This window comes from Alligator mississippiensis, chromosome 2 (genome assembly GCF_030867095.1).
Source record: "Alligator mississippiensis isolate rAllMis1 chromosome 2, rAllMis1, whole genome shotgun sequence".
In the NCBI taxonomy this organism is placed as follows: Eukaryota; Metazoa; Chordata; order Crocodylia; family Alligatoridae; genus Alligator; species Alligator mississippiensis.
This window is the reverse complement of record NC_081825.1, coordinates 27,227,681-27,249,476: the sequence shown is the minus strand read 5'-3', so window position 1 is coordinate 27,249,476 and position 21,796 is coordinate 27,227,681. Positions and strand designations below refer to the sequence as shown.

Sequence of the window (21,796 nt, the reverse complement as noted above, 5' to 3'; positions counted from 1 at the left end):
TGTACCTGGCCTTAAGGCTTAGGAATCTGAACAGAAACCAGGCTCTGGCCAGGATTGAGGTCTCTAGTCCACCCCTGTCAAGCACCCCTTGCTGGAAACAAGAGTTCTCATTCTAAATAACTAGTCTCTGGCACTAATGATGACCCTACAAACTCCCCAATAGCTTAAGGTCATGCTTCTCCCAAATAACTGAATGGCAATTTCATATCTGAAAAAAGGACACCTCCCCCACACACAAGTTTTACAGTTTGTGGGTCCAAATTTATGCCTGGTGTAATTGTACTGAAGTGTAATCTTTGGAGCTACACACCAAAGAGGAACTAGCTCCATATAGGAATTTCCCATCACTAAGTTTTTACTTAAAATATGTAAAAGGCTAAATTTGTTTTGCCCCTGGAGAAGTATGCAGTAAGCAGGTGCTTAAGGGATTATAGGATCTTGGACTAAAAAGGGCATGGATGAGGCTGCCATCTATAACAAGCAGCTTTGTTTTCTAGTAGCAAGTTTAGCAAATTAATAGCTAAGATACCATACGTGTTTGGCCATTACAACTTCATTGTATCCACTGCAGCAGGTAGGCTGTAAAGCAAGGGAAGCCTATTCCATGCTACAGTCAGCCTAGTGATAAATTTATTTAATAGATTCATAGCTATTAGGGTTGGAAGGGACTTCAGTAGGTCAGCGAGTCCAACCCCCTGCCCTGAGCAGGAAAGAGTGCTGGAGTCAGACAACTTAAGGTAGGTGTTTCCAGCCTCCTCTTGAAGACCCCCAGGGTAGGAGAGAGCACCATCTCCCTTGGAAGCCTATTCCAGATTCTGGCAACCCTTACTGTAAAGAAGTTCTTTCTAATGTCTAACCTAAATCTGCTCTCCATCAATTTGTGGCCATTGTTTCTAATTACTCCAGGGGGTGCCCTAGTAAACAGAGCATCTCCTATTCCCGTCTGACCTCTGATGACTTTATAGGCAGCCAGGACATCACCTCTCAGCCTTCTGTTGTGAAGAGATATAGGTCCCTCAGTCTCTCCTCATAGTGCCTTGCTTGCAGGCCTATGACCATATGACTGGCCTCTTCTGGACCCTCTCAAGGTTCTCCGCATCCCTCTTGAAGCACGGCACCCAAAACTAGATGCAGTACTCCAACTGCAGCCTAACCAGTGCCACGTAGAGGGGAACCATCACCTCCCTGGACCTGTTTGTCATGCACTTGCTAATGCATGATAAAGTGAGGCTAGCCTCGTTGATCACTTTGTCACATTGACGACTCATGTTTATCTTGGAGTCAACTATGACTCCAAGATCTCTTTCCACTGCTGTGCTGTGGAAAATATTTTCTCTATTCTGCAACCAGACCCAGCTGGTGTTACATTTCCCAGCAAAATAAAATAGTTTAAAAGCTCATAGATATTTACAAGTACAATAGAAAGAAACCAGTTATGAATAAAGTTCCAGTCACAAGACTTATCTACATACAGAGAACATTAGCTGATTTTGATCAAATTCACACTTAGATTTACAAATCTAGTATTAGTCACCTTCCATCATAGCAATTTCATCACCTCATGTGTCTAACTTTGCCTCAGATGGTGATTCATAATATTTTGCCTTAATTTTTATTTTTATTTTTTTTTAACTGTTTTAAGGCCCATGGTCAGGATTTTCAAAAGTAGAAGCCTAAAGTCAGGTCCTTCAATTTATATTTTAATCTCTTAAATTAAAAGCCTGGATTTCAAAAGTCCTTCCACAAAGCATAGAAAAGTAAGAACAGTTGGGTATTTAGTACTTTCTATTAATTGTCTCAGTTAGATTTTTGGGTGCCTGTAGACATGCGGGAATGCTGCTCTGATGTGCTGCAGTTACAGTACGTAGGAGCAGACTCAATCAAGTCTGCTGGAGCATTCTAATTAGTGTGCTCTAGCAGCCTCTGTATCTCATGTATTCAGTTTCTCTGTGCTTCAAAACGGAGGCAGAGGAGCTTTACCTAAAGCTCATTCAATGAGCTTTAATTAAAGCACCCCCCAATGCCATTTTGAAGTATGGGATGCTGAATGCACAAGACACTGCAGGCACTTTAATTGGAATGGCTCTTGGAGCCGCTCTAATTACAACAACATCCACACGCCCAGAGCACATTTGAAGATGCCCTTTGAGTCCTAATTTAGACTCCTACTTTTGAAAGTCCTGGGCCTTATTTTTTTAAATAAACACATTAACCACTAGGAAAATATCTCTAACTGTTATTTTTAAAAAAGGGAGTTTATTTGTAATCATAGAAAAGCAGGGGTGGAAAGAACCTCACAAGGTCTTCTAGTCCAGCCCCCTAATCAAGGGAGATCTTCCCTATCTAAAACATCCCAGCCAAGTGTCTGTCCAACCTGCCCTTGAAAGTTTCCAGGGATGGAGATTCCACAAGTTCTCCAGGTAGTCGGTCCCAATGCTCGATCACCCTTACAGTCAGAAAGTTCCTTCTAATCTACAGTCTAAAATTCCCCTGGTGAAGCTTGAGGCCGCTGCTCCTAGTTCTGCTCCCTCTAGCTACAGAGAATAGCCCATCTTCATCCTCTCTGTCATCACCTTTTAGGCATTTGAAGACTGTTATCAGATCTTCCTATGGGCAACTGGTGCCTCTGAGTCTGGAGGAGCACCTGCAGGACACGACTTGAGGGGCAGGGGGGGTCCCCCAGTGGCCAGCTGTGATCAGTCTGGCAGAACCAATTTCAGTGCTCTCAGGGTGGGGGGGCACGTGCCCCCCAGTGTCCCCACCATGTGTCACCTATGGATCTCCCCTCAGTCCATTCTTCTCCTGACTAAATAACTCTAGTTCTTTCACTCTTTCATCATAAATCATGTTTCTCGGGCCCCTAATTAGTTTTGTTGCTCTGTGCTGAACTCTTTCCAAACTGTCCTCATCCTTCTTGAAGTGCTGGGGCACAAAACTGGACACAGTACTGCAGGTAAGGCCTCAATAGTGCTGAATAGAGCAGAAGAATCACTTCCTTTGATTTACTAGTGACACTCCTGTTAATACCACCCAGTATGGTGTTGACTTATTTTGCAACAACACACTGTTGGCTCATACTCAGCTTATGGTCCCATGTAATCCCCAGGTCCTTCTTTGCAGTACTGCAGCCTACCCAGTTATTTTCCAGTCTATATTTGTACATGCAATTATACTGTCCCAAGTGCAGGACTTTGACCCTGTCGCTGTTTAATTTCATCTGGTTGATTGCAGACCTTTTCTCCAGTCTATCCAGGTCATTCTGGATCCTAGCTCTACCCTCCAATTTGAGTCTGCAATTCTACCCAACATGTTGTCATCCACAAATTTGCTAAGCATGCACCGAGTCCCATCATCTAAATCATTAATGAAGAGGTTAAACATACTGGAACCAAGACAGACCCTTGATGAACTCCACTTGATAACTCCTCCAAACTAGACTTCTCCCAGTTAAATCAGTACTCTATTTTCCAGGTCTTCTAAAAATGACCGCAAATGCCCAAATGAATTCTGCTTGTTTAGCACCTGTGTACATCCTGTATTCTAAAATGTTCATTTTCATTGACATGCTAATGTTTTCAATAAACAACTTAGAAGATTATAATATACCAGGTCTTAATAATTATACCGCCATTGTTGTCATTTGGGTTGCTCGCTTTTCATTACTGTCCAATTTTTATTAATTTTGCAAGAGAAAGGTGACTCTCTAACAACAGTACAAAGATTTTAAGATGGTAACTAACCCTTTTGTTTATTTTAGAGGGTTTTTTAATGGGACCGCACTAATGTGTATATGTTTACAGGATCAGGGTCTGAATAGGTATTCACAAGAGATTATAATTGGTAAATATAAGCATTTAATGTCTATGATATGTAAATCCTGCATGCATTCTAGACTTCCTCATCAAGGCTTAGGTGGATGAATAGTCATGTTGCAATACAATCTGCATTTTGAGGATTGCTTTGAAGTTTCTGGCTTTACCCCAGGCCACCTGTGTGACCCTGGGCAAGCCATTTAACCTCAGTGTCTCAGTTCCTTGTCTGTAAAATAGAGTAAATATTATAAACTTTTTCACATCCTTAGTTTGTATCATCCATATGTAAAGTGAGCTTTTTGGGGAAGGCACTTCTACTCCACATACATACAATGCCTGACATGGTCACAGTCTCAAAGCACTACAGCAATAATAAGCAGTAGAAGCCGCAGCATGCAGTCATGATGTTACAAACTGACAGGTGAACATGCTTGATACAGTTTCTCTTTGTCATCTGTTTTGGTCCCTTGCTTCTCACTCATGTTTTTCAAAAAGTCATGTTTTGAATCTTTAACTACTATTACCACTATTTTTAAAACTCCTCCTCCAATCTCAGTCTCTCCTGTGTGAAGCCCCAACTGTCTCTTTAACAGTTTTCTGAAAGCTGCTTTTAACAGATGAATTTTACTATTATGATTATAAATTATGGACAGGGTATTGATAATCTAATCCATAAAGAATACAGTAGAAAATAGCAGTCTGATTTGTAAAATCACTTGAGCAGGTATTTACATTTAAGCATGAGTTACAGCAACAGCAAAGACTTGGAGTTCCAACTCAGTTTGACCTTTATGCATAGGCTTAAATCCATCCTTACTGAAGTCCATGGGACTCAAAGTTTAGCATGTTCTTAAACACTTGTTGAATTATGACTGTGAGAAGTATTTCCAATTCTATAATTCTATTAAAAAGCATATAAATATTTGTAGAACTGATTAGATATTTTCTTCTTCAGTCTTCAAAAAAACAAAACAAATTCTGCTTTTAAAATGGATGAATATTGAACCTAAGAGCAAATATCCAAAACTGGATTCATTAATCTTTTCTGCTTTGCTGCTTGTAAGGTAAGGGGAGTCAATAACCATAATAAATAGAGATTAATCAATGCTCCTGGTGTTAAAAGAAATCTGTGATTTTTCTCAAGAGACTTTGCTGATGTCAAGAGGTAAGAATGAGATCGACTGCTTTGTGAACAGCACTAAAGGCCAACCAGTGATGTGGCTCAAGGCTTGATCCTACCCTATTGTCTTCAGCTGGAAAATTCTTCGCAGTATGCAACTGAATACAGAAAATATAGTATTATTAGCAAATAGCCTTCTGACCAAAGTAACCTTGTGTTATTTAGGAGCAAAGATAGTGTCTTCCCACCTCTCTGCAATTCACCTGCTTAGAGGCTTGCCAATTCCATCCAGCTGTCTACTTGAATTACTTTGGAAACCTGGTCCAAAGCCATCTTAAAGAGGTAGTATCAGTTTGAAGGATTACATTTCCATCTGACATGTTAAGGACAGCCTGTTTTCTGAACCTGGGTTCTCTGAACCTTTGATTATCCAAATGGCAAGATATTTTTCTCTTACAAAATCTAACTTGTAAATGGTGCTGTTTTTTAAGTTTTACTAATACAGTACTGAATCTCTACTGTTAAGTTTGATTCAGTATTCTAACTTGTAACTGTTGCTGTTGTATATTGTTCTCCTTCAAGCTTTAATACCATATCATACCTCTACTTCTCAGTTTGACACAGTTCTCTTTTAAGTTTTGCTGTATTTAATATCTCAGCTATTAAGTTTGGTGTGGTTTGTATTATGCACCAAAACAGATGTTTTGTACTTACTGTTGTTACATGGAACACTTTGAATTATTATAGATAAAAAATATTTCATTTTTTCCAGTATATTTATTTTGGATACTTAGCATTGCATATACTCAGTTTTACTTTTTCTTCTTTTTTTTTTTTAATGGTCACTTTCACTTTTCCTGTCTCTCATACTAGCATGACAAAAGTCAGTCTCATGCAGTTTGGAAAGAGCTGACATGCACACATTTTTCCATACCTCACAAAAAGCAACTGCAATGGTGAACCTGAAACTACAGGGGGAAGAGGCAGCCATGTATCCAGGCAAATGGGTGAAGGGTAGAGTTTAGCATGCATTAGAAGCTGCTTTTAAGCCCTTCTACATATCACCAGGAGAGCTGAAAAACACTTCGGAAGGAAGTGCTCAGACTTCATTTGTTTAGCAGTTAATAGTCTGCCTCGTTGGAAGGCTGCAACTGATGACTAGAAAATGAAGGTGGAGCCACAAAGAGGGTTAAAAGCCCCAGGGGCAGAGTGCAAGGAAGGAGAGGAGGCTGTGGTACAAGGAAGAAGCACAGAGCCTACATTGCCCCTCAAGGTCTGAAGAAAGACATCAGGGTTTGGTTTTTTTGTGGGGGTTGTTTCTTTTGTTGGTACACTTGCTTGTTTTGAAGGTTGTTTAATGTGGAAACCAGATAGAATAAACTGGCTGGAATCCTTGAACACAAAGCTGTCTAATATTGATACGGAAACTTAGTGAGTGACCCACTTACGCAAACCCTCAAAGTTCATCGTGAGCCTTGTCATATTTGGTGCTCATCTTAAAGTCCCAGCTCCCGGGTAAATACATTAGAAATTCAGTTATCATTTTCAAACGGTATGATTCTAGCTCTGGCGAATAGCTGGGAAATGTGAAACCTAAAGATTCATACCCCAGAAAATAACAAAAAAGTCTCAAAACAGAAACAATAATTGGGGTCATAATTTAATTTTTAACTGCTACCCATTGTTGGTTTAGTCAACGTAGCTTTCAATGATTGTGCTAGATTTAATAATGTGATCTCCAGAGAAACAAGTAACTCAAATATATTTTAAAGTGTCTGAAAACATGTATATGTAAAAATGTGTATATTTATTTAAAATGTGTCTGCTTTACAGAATAATTTATGAAAGGATGGCATGAAGAGGGTTGGTTAAAACACTGTCCGTAACAACAGACTTTGTTCATTTACATATTACAAGCACAGGGGTAGAATTCAGTATGGAAGGGAGTACCCAGAATGCCTATATGCTCGCAGCTTAGTGAGGACAAGCCAGAGTGCAATGTTTCAGTTCCAGTTCACTGTCATCCAAACACATAAAAAGACTAATGAAATGAAGAAATAAATGCTTCTCTCATTTAGGGATTATAGAATATTTTCTTTTGTTTATTTTTCCTAATTTAGCATAAAGGGCATCGGCCCCACATTGTTAGAAATCAGCATTTTACCTTTCTGATCAAAAAAGTGAAGAAATAAAGAAAGCAACCTGGTGTTTTCAATGAGAAAATTTGCATCGAGGTTTTAAGTTAACTTAGTTGATTTGATCTACATGGAGGCACACAGAGCAGTCAGTTTAGTCTCCTGGAGTTTGTACTCAGTGTGTACACAGTTAATAAAGAGAGATATGAGTCTAGGAGTGATACATTGAAGGATTCCCTTTCTAATGGAATGCCAGGAGCAAGAATGGGATGTTATAAAGTATGCTCATGCCTGAACAATTAATCATACTGAACTTGGTTAAACTTGCCCCTAGGCCCCAATATCAGGTCATGCATTCATAAAAAGCCACAATACTTTACATGCTCTTTTAAGCTAAAAGACCATCCATGATTATTTTTTCTTTATGGAAAGTCGTAAAGTAGCTCTTAAGCAAGAGGAAGGGGTCAGGGAAAGTTTTTTTAAGCAGTGATTCAACAAATATATCTGGCACAAGCTACTCTCTTTACTGTGTTGAACTTAAGCCAGTCTCCTCACTGCATATTGTATGCACCCCATTACCTCTGTTTTCATTCTGGGCTGTGTCTAATGTAGAATCATTCAGGAAAGGGAGAAAAAAATGGACAAAGCAAACAGCACATTATCTCTACAAGAGCTATGTAACAAAAGCTAAAACCAAATCCATATTTTAGTGCCCTGAGATTACAGGCATTTCCTTGTGCAGTTGGGTCCTCCTGTGGCTGAGGGAACCTGGTATAAAGTCACAATGGAAGGTCTCTCTTAGGGGTGGGCAAAATATGGCCTGCGGGCTGGATCTGGCCTGCGAGACCATTCTATCCAGCCTGCTGGGGCCCCTAAAAATTTAGAAAACTGTTGTGGGAGCCTGCTGGACTTCCCCTGGGTCCTACTGCCCCTGGTTTCTGTTGTTTTTGACAGGAACCAAGGACAGCTCAATATTAATTTTCTAAATTTTTTAGAGGCCCTGCAGGCCAGATAGCATGCCCTCACATGGGCTGTGGACAGCTGCAGCAGGGAGCCCCAGCCACAGGGTGGGGGCGAGGGCGAGGGCGAGGCTGCTTTTCCCTGCACTCAGCACCAGCTCATCCCCTTTTGGCAAGCAGGGGGTCAGGGCTGCATGCTGCCCCTGCTTGTACCATGGGGCTGGGGAGCACTGGGAGTGAGCGGGTGCACAGGGCCCACACCAGTGTCCCAGGGCCAGTGCCAGCAGGGCCCAGAGCAGGATGGTAGGAGTACAGGGTCCCAGCTGGCAAGGGCTCTATGGGGCCAGGCCAGCTCCCCCTCACCTCCCTGCTGGTGCAGCCCAAACCGGCTCCACAGACCCTTGCCAGCCTGCGCCCTGCTCTGGGCCCCATCGGTGCTGGCCCTGAGACATTGGTCCCAAGATGGTGACCAGGGGGCAGGGCATCTGTCAAGGAGCAGGGCTACCCAAGCGGCCCTCGACAGCTTGCCAAAACTGGGTGAGCAGCCCTCCACCCAAAACAATTGTCTGCCCCGGTCTATCTGTTTAACATATAGTGTTGCATAATGAAAAGCTAACGTGCATTCGGACAGGTGGATTCAGTTCCAAATCTCTATTCAAACTTCGCTATCTGAGAGCACCTTTGTAGTAGAAACTTTGTCAACTCCATGACCAACCCTTTTCTCTCTTCCATGTAAAAAGACCTTGGTTCCATTTATATGTTCCCTCAGTGAAATCCTGCACCTCTTATAGTGCTGTTTAAGAATATCCAGACTTTTAGTTTTGTATAGTTCTAATCCATTAGCCCTTGGATTTCATCTCTCTCAGTTCCTATGAGGATACTTTTTTTAGAGCTGAATAGCACCTTACCAATACATTCCATGGTACAGTAAAGTCAATTAGTCTTCACAGTCACCTGATCCAAGACTGCCTTTCACCTCTCCATTACTAATAATTTCTCTGTAGGATCTAGAGTCTGTCCCATCTTCAACTCAGCTGAGTAAATTTGGACCCAGATATTGGGAAGGAGCTGGCCCTGCAAACACCCACAATCCCTGCTTCCATTATAATTAACTCTTGCAGTATTTTCATGTAGATGTAGACTGGGAATTCATTCTGTAGCTTTGCAACTGTGTCTACACATTTAAGATACCAATTTCATATGATGCTTTCATACCATTCATTATAAGATTAGAAGACTGCTTTTAATGTCTATAGAAGTACTTAATGTTTTGTATCAATAATTCCCTACAGGGTCTTTTCTATTACAGTGTCTCCTCATTAAACTACAAAGTTAAACAGGTGCTTGTCATGAAGACAATAACAAGTTTTTCAGGAAAAGATGACCCATAGGATAAAACTTGCCATTGGTAATACATGTTGTTGCTACGACCTCCTGGGAGCTGACATCAGGCTTTTGTTCTTCAGGGTAATCACTAGATGCAAATGAAGCAGCTTCCTTGCCTGTCGATGGACAACTGAACTGAACATTCTTCTTCTCAGAAACCAAACCAGAAGAGCTCACAGTCTGAACACTGATTTGAAATGGCACAGAGAGATCAAGATTTTCTAAGATGGTCTGAAATGAGAGAAGACCTAAATTTTAAAATGAATTTAAGTCATTCGTTGTACATTCAGCAGTACTAGGATTTATACAATCACTTCAACATCAGACATTAGGCCAAATTCTCTACTGGCATAAATTGACTTCAATGGTGTTTTGTCTGTTTACATCAGCCCAGTATTATAAACGGTATGTGTCTGATAAATAAGGACTATGTGAGAGGGGGTGCAGGGCAGACGTGTTATAAAGGTTTTATTACATGAGTCTAGGATAGTTGCATTATTCATGAATGTCAAAACCACTCATGAGCAACCAATCATAAATTCATACTAATAAAGTCCTTGTGCCTTCTTCCACCATTCATGTATTTTGCATGTAGCACATATACTACAAGAGAAATATTGCTTTTAAGCATTGTCTTGGGAAAACACCTACCTATTGGCTTCACTTGTATATGTTTGAACCCCCTAGGCACGTCCTCATGAACAGAAACATGCGTTTCCCCAAGGACAAACACAATGGCACAATATGTGCTGCTGCTACTTGTCCCTGGGGAACAACTGTTCACATACGCTCTGGAGCATGGCACGTTGCCCAGGTGGGGTACGGGAGGCTGGGGCCAGTGCCTGGGCTAGCCCCAGCAGCCTTTTCTGGGGTCCTGGGGGCTTCAGCAGCAGCAATTCTGCAGCAGGGAGCCTGATCAGCAGCTGGAGCATGGCTCCAATTAACCAGGCTCCAGTTTTGGGCCACGCTGCCGCCACATGCACCACCCCATTTTATTTTTATACCAGGATATCCTGGTATCAACACCCTCCCCTTCCCTCCTCTGTGTGCTGCAAATTAGCAGCACGGGGAACACCTGCATGTGTGGCATGTGTGGTGCATGGTGCCACAGAGAGGTCTGCAGTGCCACATACCACATGTATGCACTCGTCTGCATGAGCCCCCTGAGTCCTGCTTCAAATAGTTTAGAAGGAGCCATGAAACTCTTTAAAAATTAAATAAATTCCTTCTATTAATAAAATGTCATGGTTTTCAGGTGTCTGCTCTCAGTCCCTTCCAGGGCTAGAAACAGTTTTGGCTCACTTGGGGAAGCCAAGATGTCTCTTTCCAGTACACAGTGGTGGGTAGCCACATTTGTCTGAAGTACGGCAGAAAATTGAGAAGGGTGGCACCTTAAAGACTGACTTGTTTAGTGAGGCATGAGCTTTCACAGGCACCAACTTACTTTATCAGATGCATCATTTGACATTAATGTCTAACAAAGGTGTTGCCTACAAAAGCGCATGCCTCTGAACCAGTTCATTTCTAAGGCGCTACCCTGCCTTGCCTTTTGCCTATCTTTCCAGTGTAGAGGTTCAACAATATTTTAGACTTTAAGTTTGACATTTTTTATGTCTACAGTAGCTATTATCTCTTATTGGCTCCCTCCTGGAATCTGTAACTAGGAGAAATGGTGCATTTGTAATGGAGAAAATGTCCACAAAGGGGAGAATTCAGCCCAGGTGAAACTCGCAGGGATTTTTTTTTTTTTGCCTTCATCTGTAGTGTGACCCAAGTTCCACTTCTTAGAATCATCTGGACATATTTTACCTACCATATTCCCTCATATTACAGAGTCCTAAAGCATTGGCAGTACCCCAGGTCTCTCCTGCTCCCCTCCTATGGTATATTGTAGTTTTTTAGTCTCTTGGATTTTTTGAAGTAAAGGTGCTAGCTGGGGGTAAATTAAGGAGTATTTTACCACTTGTGGTTTGTGGGTAGAACATGTACATGGATGTTCTTACAGACCCTTTTGCATTTAATGCCTATTACTTGGTTGTCTGTGATTGCTGTGGATGGGATTCAGGTGAGCCCTTCTGGCCTTATGTTTGGGGAAGAATAGAAGGAAACATTTCTCTTATAAGTTATTCTTTTTTAATAGCAGCATTTTGATGTTGCTCAGTGGTTTTGAATGTTGGAAGGAGTTCCTGGAGCAGAGAGCAGGGGAAGCAGTACACAATACATTAATTGATAGCATGGTTCTCTGGTTTGCGAGACCTCACCACTATTTATCATCTTTCTATTAGCTACACAGGTGACAGAGAAATGAAAAGAAAGAGGAGGCAATCAGTATCATCAGCAAAGAGGAAGCATACTACTGATTTTTTAACAGCAGATGCAGTGTCTTTATGTATTCAGGCCATTTGTGTGTTCACATGAACATATTTATTTACAAGTTGCATACTGAGTCAAACAGTGAAGAATAATTAGGATGTCTAAAAAGAGAGAGAACTACTTGAAGTGTGGCTGAACATTTCATGAATTACGATCTGTGTAACACTTATGGATCCATGTAAATTTTAACTCAATGACACTGGGCATGTCTGCATGAGATGTTCACTGTGGAGTTGACTAATTAGCTCTACAGTAAAATGTCACCATCTACAAGTGTGGTGCTATTAGGATTGCGTAAACTAATTAACTCTGCCATAGGACAGTGCTGCCAGACACAAGTACCATCTTATGGTGGAATTGTTTACTCTGCTGCAATGTACATATAGACAGGGACGGACCTGGCTGGGGCATGAGGGTGCTTCAGTGCGGAAGCTGCCTGCCAGCTAGCCCTGAAGCACATTGAGCCAGGTTGGAGCAGCCCTGGGTTGCCAGGTTGATCCCTGGGGCCCCCTGCCAGCCAGGGCTTCTCCAGCCCAGCTCAACATCCTGTGGTCCTGGGCACACAGGCAAATGTAGTACCTCCAAGCACAAACTGTGCCAGAGTTTATTCAGCTGCACTAATTTCACATGTAGATGTGCCCACTATGTAATATATGCAACATGGTGTACTTTCAGTAATCACTGGAAATGATGCTATTCTAGACTTGCCAATATTTCACTCAGAATGCATTTTCATATTTAGATGCAATGCTCTGTGTTGAAAAGACTAACCAGGAATAATGCTGGTGAAGGCAAACTGACCCAATCTTACTTCCAGAGTTATAAAAACCCACTCAGCACATAACAGAAGCTTTAGAAAGGGTCATAGAGAGAAACAGACAAACCCCAGGAGGAACTGATATATTTTTGATGATACACATCATGCATGATGCCCTGGGAACTGACCTTGGTGTGTCATACAGCTCCTGAGCAACTGAGTAAAGAAGACTACACTGAATCCTCAAACGAATTCCAGAGAAACTATTAAGGAGTTATGTATCTAATATTATACTATTAAAATTACTTTCTTCCATTATAATACAGTATCCAATGCTTATTTCTATCAACTATATCGCTACGAAAAGAAGCAATATTTTCATCATAAACAACATACCTCTCCCCTCCCATCACTGCAACATCTACCAAATTATTCAGTTCATTGGCTCCTCCATATTAAATATTGATAGAATAAGTAACATCATTCAACAAAAGAGTCTGTTTACCTTGGTACATGCTGAACTCGCAACAAACTTATGAAATTTCCCATCAATACATATCTGAGTGTAAAATAAAATAAGGGAGAAGGTTAAAGAGAAAAACAGCTTGCTAAATTATCCAAGTAAAGCTATGAAGCCTTCCTGGATACCTACTTACAGTAGTTATAAAGCCTTTAGTACTTATTCAAGGAAGTTTTACATTTAATTATAGCTTATTTAGGGTGATTTAAGGTAACAGAATTCTGGTGGGAAATTGGTCTTCTGTGCAAGATTTCAGACAAGATGGCATACAGGGTATTCACGTGTGTCACTGTCATTAAGAGCAACATGTATGACACAATAATTCCAGGCTTTAAACACATTAGGCCAAGGTTTCAGTGGAATTTACCTTCCCAACCAGACAATGCCCTCTTGAAAAATCTTACCAAGCACCTTTCTGCAGATTTGGGAGCCTAGAAATCTTTGAAGATCTCTGTCAATCCTTCTTCAAGGAAAGTCCTATTGCAATCAGTGTCCAACTAAAAACCACAGGGCATGATCTTCCACACTCATATAGTATCTTACTCTACAAACACAGCTTTCAATAAGAGCATTTTGGCATAAGTTACTATTGTCAGAATATACTGCCAATGAAGGACTTCAGGGTTTGAAACACTGGATTTTCTCTTGCCAGAAAGTCCCGCAGCAATGCAAACACTGCCAGAATAATTTCTCCCACTGCTGCTTTTTTTTTTTTGCCCCCAAATTGTGGAAGTTGAGAAACACACAGGATCAGAGGAAAGTAGGGCTAGATGGGACCTTTAGGAGGTCATCTAGTCCAACCACCTGCTCAAGGCTGGATCATCCCAGTCTAAACCATCCCAGAGAGAGACAGTTAGCTATCTTAGTTTGAAGTCTCTCTCCTACCCAACTTGCCTCTCTCAGCAGTGCTCCCTCCTCTTCTCCTCTCTTCCCCTATCCTTTGTATTCTAACCACTGCTTTCTATTTAGCAGCTCTGCTCCCTGCAGTACCTTCACAACATCTGATGAAGTAAGCCCTCTGCTTAGGAAAGCTTGTATTATACATCTCTGATTTAGTTAAACCATCCCAGGCAAATGTTTGTCTAACTTGCTTTTAAAATCTTCTAAGGATGGCATTACCACAATCCCTCTAGGTAATCTGGTTCAATGCTCAACTATTCCTAATATCCAATTGAAATTTCTTTTGTTTCAATTTAAAACGGTTCCTCTTTGTTATGTACTCTGCAGCCACAAAGATTGACAGTGCTGCCGTTATCTTTAATAAGACCACAATCAAGCCCTTGTTTAGAAGATTTGAACCACGTCCCTTTAAAAATCATGAGCTGATTCATCCCACAGATATGTTAAAGCTCAGGTGCAGACATGAGTAAAGGTAATATGTGTTGACTTCTTATAATCACATGGCCTAGGATTGATGAATTGGAAAGGGCAGTGATGGCTTATCTTTGAAAAAATGATTCAACATCTAAATGATATAGGAAAATTATTAATACTACACCATTTTAACCACAGCTAATGGTAGCAAAATATACCATGTACTAACTGGTATTGAATGCATGAAACATTGAACAACTAAGATGATATATATTGTACAGTCATAAATCAGTATAGAACAGGCTTTCTAGTAGTTATAAAGAGATTTCATGGTTTTTTAGCAGCAAGCAAAAGGTACAAATTTGTTCCCAATTATGATAACTGGATAATAGTTCATTCAGTTTATTCCTGCCTAGTAACAATTTAGCACCTTTTTCCCAAGCAATGACAAATATTAAATATTAATCTTAAGATTATAGTCTTCCATTATTCCAGATGTGCATGCTCCTATTGAGCATGTGATGTGGTAGAGCATTACATGTTTTATTCACCAATAATGTATATTGTTTCTTATAGGAGACCATGAAGAAAGAAAGAAATTTTCTTTACCCATTAACAGATTTTAAATGTGCGATTAGAACCATTTGCTCCTGTATTGTGAAGGGGTAAACTACTTGCTATCTTCCTTCTCCTGGAATGAGTTGGACAAAATGCACCACTACTATCTGCAATTTAGCATTCAGATAACCAAAGAACTGGAGCATAGCACTAAGCTAGCTTCTTCCCTGTCCCTGGAGAGATACCTCATTCCAGGCCTAGACAAGAATTCATTGAACTGCTGACCTGTGCTGTTGATAAATAGATGTTTTCTGTCTGCAGGGTAATTATTCTGGGATCTTGCACAAGGATTAAATTCACTTCAAGTGAATAAGTAAAGCTATTTTCCTTCATTACTATGGTCTGGGTTATAATACTTCTACTCATGTAGAATAGTACCTTGCTCCACAAGTCCTGTTGAAGGATAGTATTATGCTTAGGACATTAATCTATGATACACAAAATCAATTACCTACCATCCTACTGACTACCAGTGTAATCATACAGAATTCATTCAATTTGTTTGTATCTCATTTTTCATCTGTAAAAGAGGGGGGAGGTGGTAATAGTACTGCCAAACTTAAAACTCAGGAGAGGAAGATAACTATGTGCAAGATGAGTCCCATATTGGGGACCTACCTAAGTTAGTATCTGGATAGGAGGAAGATAGATTATTAAAAGCAATGGGACTATTCCAGAAATAACCTATCACCCAAAATAAGTATAGTAGAATCAGGCTCTATGTCTTTATTTGTTAAACATGGCCATACATTTTTGACAAACTTTAAAACAAAATCAAATTCAAAACCCTCAGATCTAACCTTTACAAATCAAATATGCCCCCTTTACTATTTCTACATGTCAGTATACAGGTAGTTTCAATTTAATTAGATCATATCTTTGAAAAATGTACTCCAACACCATTTTCATATTTTATAATAAATAGGCAATATCCAGACAGTATACATTTCCTACTTGGTTTCTTTCAATGGATTATGTGTCAGAAATTATTGAGCAAGAATAACAGGTCTGCTTTTGTCATCAAAAATGCTTTTAATAATTTTATTGAGGGTTATAAATCAATGTGCTGTTTTTGATCATTACTCCCACAGTTTCTCCAAGAACTGACATTGAGATGTACTTCAAACAAAATTATGCATGTGAAAAAACCTACGCAGAAATATTAAGGAAGTTTTTAAAATGATCATGATATAAAATATTTGATATCTTTTGGTAGAGAATATGGCACTGCTTTATATGTATACATACCCTGTATCCTGTAATGAAATGTCCATTGCTACATCCTAATTCATCAAGTACTGGTCTCTCCCAACCAAGCAACATGGTACTTTCTCCTATTGTTTTAATAATGTTGACCAAACCAACTGGTACAGGCGGTCCTAGAGAGAAAACATGCATGTAATGAAGCGTCTTAACAGAAGTAAGTAATCTTTGCCTTTCCTACCACAACTGCGAACAGACTCTGACATACACTGTTTCAATAATACAAATTATAGAGAAAGTTCTGTACCTACTTCTATCCCAATGACAACACCTCCATCAAGATGCATATGCAGTTGGGCTAATAAAAGATGTCACCCACAAAAATCCTTGTTTTGCCTATTTCCTGCATCACCATAGTTACACTACCATATCCATCTCAATCCAGTTCGTATAGACCTTACACACCTGTTTATAATATGGAGCTGCTGGCTAGGAACATGTAAATAAAAGAAACAACTGATCAAATCTAAAATGTTTTGAACCAATAAAATTCTACCATCAGGCAGACCCAGCACTTCCTGGCTGCAAGCAAGGAATCCCAATAGGCTCTTTGCATCACAGAGAATTGCCAGGTTAATTACAACTGATATAGGTCCAAAGTCTTGCCTCATTGTGAAAGGCTAGGCCATGCTTTGGTTCCTTTGGTTTATTCATGTTTGGTTCCTTCTATGGCCAACCTTCCCGAAACACAAGCTAAATGAAAAGAAGTTGATATTTGAATACGCTGTCATTTCCTCGGTGCACCGCAAATTCCTAATAACACTAGCATTAAAAATAGAAATGTAGGATCTGGTCTTCTGTTGTTTTTCAACTGTTGAGAAGGAAATGACACCACTGTAGCAAAATGTTTCAAGCACATGTTTTACCGTAAGCAGATAAATAAGCTTGTCTTCGGCCGAAAAACACTCAAGCGTCATTGTGAAGGTAAGTATATGATTAAATACTTTAATGCACTGACCTATTTTAGTATCAAGATTTCCTTGTTTTATTGGTTTTGGCACTGGTACATGCCCTTTATGTTTCTCTATTCTGTGGAATCAACAAAGTGTTAGCCCCTCTCTCCCTAATTTCAACCAGTAACCAGCTTTCCACATTGAAGCTACATAGTCTATATTAATTTGAATCCAATGTTGAATCATGCGTGCTCCGTTAGATTACCTCAATGAAGGATGGTTATAGGAGTTGCCAGTTCAGTAGGCAACAGTAGAAATGCCAAGGAGAAGGGCAAGGTGAGCAAGAACATACAGAAACAAGATACTATCTGAGAAAAATAACTACCAAATTCCCAGTGCTTGTGGCTAATGTGACAGCTTTTACTAGAAGAGCCTGATTTTGCTTCCATACTAATCAATGGCAGATCTCAAATTTCTTACATAGGAACATATCTATATCTGCTCTTAAAGACTCCATAGTAAGATCTTAAAACAGATCTTAAAGTCTACTTCATCACAGAGGAAGAGATCTAGCATCACAGCACTAAAGCTAGGAGCCCACCTGTGAACTCTGAGGAGCTGAAGGAAAACATACTCTAATCCTGGTTTCACCCTTGATCCTGAAATTAACTTTTCTATTAGTCTGAATGAATCTGAGTTCACAACCTTCAGGACCTGTTGCAAGTAAATCACTCACAATAAGATCCTTGGCTTCTCTTCTGACTGTGACCTGAACCGGTGCAAGGATCCACAGAGAAATCCTAAAGATGGATGAAGTAAATAGTGACCAGGTGAAGTGGAGATCAGCTGGAATGGAAAGTGAGGCCCCTTCATTTCTTATCATCTTCCACCTCCCCCTCCACTGATGGTTGTCACAGGATTTGTTTAGCAAATAGCGAGACCCTTGAGACAGATCATTTATCTTGTAAAACACCAATGAGTTTGGCTGGAATTGATTAGTGAGCTACATTTTATCTGACCCTGTTTAAATTTAATATGCAAAACAAAAATTCAGAGTGCCCACTAGATGCATGCCTTCAGAATTAGGGGAAGAAAGTGTCAAAATCATGTATTTGATTCCATGTCTTGGGCGAGGTCACGTGGAAAACTTGTCCCCAAAGCCAACAGTTACCAATACTGGTAACTGTTAGACAGAGCCAGGCTTCTATGCTATACTTCATGATAGGAATGCTGTTTATGTATGAAATTAAATCTGGTCCAAGAATGGCTTCATGTAACATAAAAATCTCCATTTAAAGTATGTTTTGCTATTTCCTGTATATAAGAAACACAAAAATGGTTATTGGCCTTCCTCAGGTATCTCCAGTATTTGCCGGCTGAATATGTAAAGCTATAACCTCCTGGGCAAGCATAAATCAGGTTTCAAGAAAATTATTCCTAAAACTGCTGCATCCATAGTCTTCATGCTGTCATCGTCAATCTACCTCAAGCACACGACCTTGCTTCTCCTATAGATACTAGCCTAATGCTCAGGGCGTTAGTCTGACTGAACTGCCTTGATATTGATGTCTCAACTACCCTATGCCTCTCCCTGATTATGTCCATATTTTTGTGCCTCATATTAAACTGAATGTGTCTGTACACATGTGAATTATGACACAAGGGGAGCAACAACAGTATTAGCATCTAGGAAAAGGCATGGTACCTGGCTTTTTATTGCTTGTTCATTTATACAAGCAACTGGGGTTCACTTTTATAAGCAGTGAAAAAAGGACTGACCCGCCCTCAGTGGCACAGCTCCGAGGGCAAGCTGCAAAGCATCCTTTTATAGTCCCCTGGTCCTATGGCAATTTTCTAACATCTCTTTGCCTTCCCCCTATTTGACAGCAAGATAGTCTAGATTGCATATATTTCATAAGGGCATGGCTTTCTATGGTAGGAAGGGATTTATTGTTTCAGTACCACAGGTTCTCTGGAAGGAAATGTCTTCTTTTTTTTAAATATGGAAAGTACATAAAAAATAAGAGTGATTTATACTACTACAGTTCTTTTAATTCAACTGTCTCAAAGCTTTTTGCAAGCCTTAAGCCTCAAAGCACTTGTGCAGGCATATAAGATTGCAGAACTACGGTTCTATAGTATGGCACCGAGTAGTTAAGTGCCTTACCAAGCAAATCAAGGAGAGCCAAAGATAGACCAGAAGAATTTTGGTTCCCAGTGCTATGCTACTACACCTCCCCCCCCAAATCCTGTGACATAGGTGAGTAGGCTTTTCTTCCCATTTCCAAAGACCCTATGATTATTCCTCATTTTATACAATTGCTTTTTGTAGTCTTTATAAATACAGTTGCCTCCATGGCCAACAGTAAGTTAACTTCACTGAAATCAACTATTGATTGTACAGTGCTTGGCTATTCAATGGAGCAAGGTTAGTCTGTTCCCTCCTTTATCCTTCTCTCTCTCACAACAGCATCTTGGACTGAGGTGGACGGTTCTGTTACGATTCCAAGTCTAAACACAAGAGACAGACCAAACAATCACTCTTAACAGTATTTTAATTGGCATTTTATCTGCCCCAAATAAAGTTTAAATCCATTGATTAGACCTCGCCATAGCATCCACCTTTTGCAACCATGCTCTCACACAACCGTTCAGACACTGCAACCATGCAGCATCTTTAAGAACATGATGTTGCTTAAAATCTAGATTTCAAAATCAGTTATTGGGGGTGCTTTTAGAAACTACAGAAAGTGTCTTGAAATAAGGCAGGGGTATGGATTATATGATCCTGTAGTCCCCTTCATCCCTTACTGTGTCACCAAATCTTGAGATACTACATAATAAATACCCAAAAACTGTTGTTCCTCAAAACTTGTATCAGTGCCCTTATTTTGAGTACTGTGGAGAATTAAGTCACTCCTAGTGTCTTTATTTGTCTTCAATTGCAAAGAGAAAGGGTAAAGAATATAAGAGCAGCACTTCTGCTATATCATTACCTGCTTCCTCTGCAAAATCCCCTCTGCAGGATTTAGGACCAGCTATGCCAAAACTGGGAGATGACTACTTTTCAGGTTATGATCCAGAGGTGTAACAAAAAGGGTATGCACCCCAGGCATACCCCATGAGAATTGTGGGGGATACAGGTCAGGGAAGTGCTGCTAAGTGCTGGAGGGGAGGGGGCTCTGTGGGCTGGGCTGGTGGGGAGAAGTCTTACCTACACTAGGGACTCAGAAACAGTCCCTGGCTGCTGCCATAACTGCAGCCACAGTTTGATCTACTCATCCCAACTGTTGTTCCTACTGCAGCAGCGTGGTGTCCTAGCACCCACCTGTTGCTGCAGAAGCAACAACATGTGGCTGCTTCTGAGGCTAGGGCATGGACTCCAAGGGGGCCAGTTACTATTCTTGCACCCCTACTAATTAATGTCCAGGGCTAGTTGCCCACTTTCCCACCACAACTCATGCTGCTGACATGAACCTCCCCAAAACACAAAGGATTCCACAAGTAAGCAAAAGATGTCACATGTAATGTAGAATCATCCTGACAGTTGTGCCAAAATCAATCACTCCAGAGGGAACCCAGTGAACCATAGGTCTAACCGAGTATGTGCTCTGCAGAGGGACAGGAGAGGTGGCAGCAGAAACACAGCATGGGTATCCCTGATATCTGTCATATCTAGATGATCTTTGGTTATGTAGCATGCCTATAAGACACTGAAAATGATAACTCATGAGTCATACTCTCCTCTGACCTTATGGAGATCCCTTGTAAAGAATGACATGGCACTGCAATAGCATGGCAGTAAGTTTTCTGGTCCTTTTCACAGAATCATAGAAAATTAGGGTCGGAGGGAACTTCAGGAGGTCATTTATTCCAACCCCCTGGTCTTAAGAACTTCAAGGATGGAGATTCCACCACATCTCTGGGTAACCTGTTCCTGTGCTTTACTACCCTCCTAGTGAGCAAGTTTTTCCTAACATCCAACCTAAGCTTCCCTTGCTGCAACTTGAGACCACTGTTCCTTATTCTGTCATCTGCCACCACTGAGATTACTCCAGCTCCATCCTCTTCAGAACCAACCTTCAGGTAGTTGAAGGCTATTATTAAACCCACCCTCAGTTTTCTCTTCTCCAGACTTTCACACTATCCAAAGTATCAATTCTCTCAAAGTAAAAGAGCAAGAATTTTTTTTTAATGATACTGCTGTCTTAACTAACCAACAATCCAAGCAAACAATCCTTGAAGCTAAGACCAGAGTGGGTCTTAAAACCCTTAGGCAGATTAATCTCACAGACCAATAAAGATCAAATGGCAAAGATCTAGTTCAGGGGTAGGCAACATTTCTGGCCAGTGCGCCGAAAAAACTGCGATGTCTATCTTGTACTGTAAGGTGCTGGAGTGCCAGCATGCTACAAAAACAAAACTGGGGCAGGATGCAGGGGAGGGTACATGGCAAGATGCACTGAATATTAATTTAGTTAATCATCATATCATCATAAACATTGCTTTTTTTTTTTTCCTTTTCTTTCTTGCTTTTTTTTTTTTTTAAACAGAAAATATCAGGTGTTCTAAAGATTTTAAACATGGTGGCAATAAATAAAACTTCATATCCTACCTTCCTTGTTGTGTATTTTTTTTTGTTAAGC

At 40.4% G+C, this 21,796-nt stretch overlaps 1 protein-coding gene across 1 annotated transcript in view; it reads right to left on the bottom strand.

Moving 5' to 3' along the window:
* Window positions 1-6,835: 6,835 nt before the first annotated feature.
* The window catches only part of LOC109280672 (golgin subfamily A member 4), a 170,699-nt gene continuing 155,738 nt past the window's right edge, over window positions 6,836-21,796 (bottom strand). The window contains exons 20-22 of the mRNA XM_059721155.1: window positions 16,243-16,373; window positions 13,048-13,101; window positions 6,836-9,643 (exon numbers count right to left, since the gene is read on the bottom strand). Of these exons, the coding sequence (XP_059577138.1) occupies window positions 9,374-9,643; window positions 13,048-13,101; window positions 16,243-16,373 (455 nt within the window). The 3' untranslated portion in view covers window positions 6,836-9,373. The remainder of the gene's footprint in view (window positions 9,644-13,047; window positions 13,102-16,242; window positions 16,374-21,796) is intronic.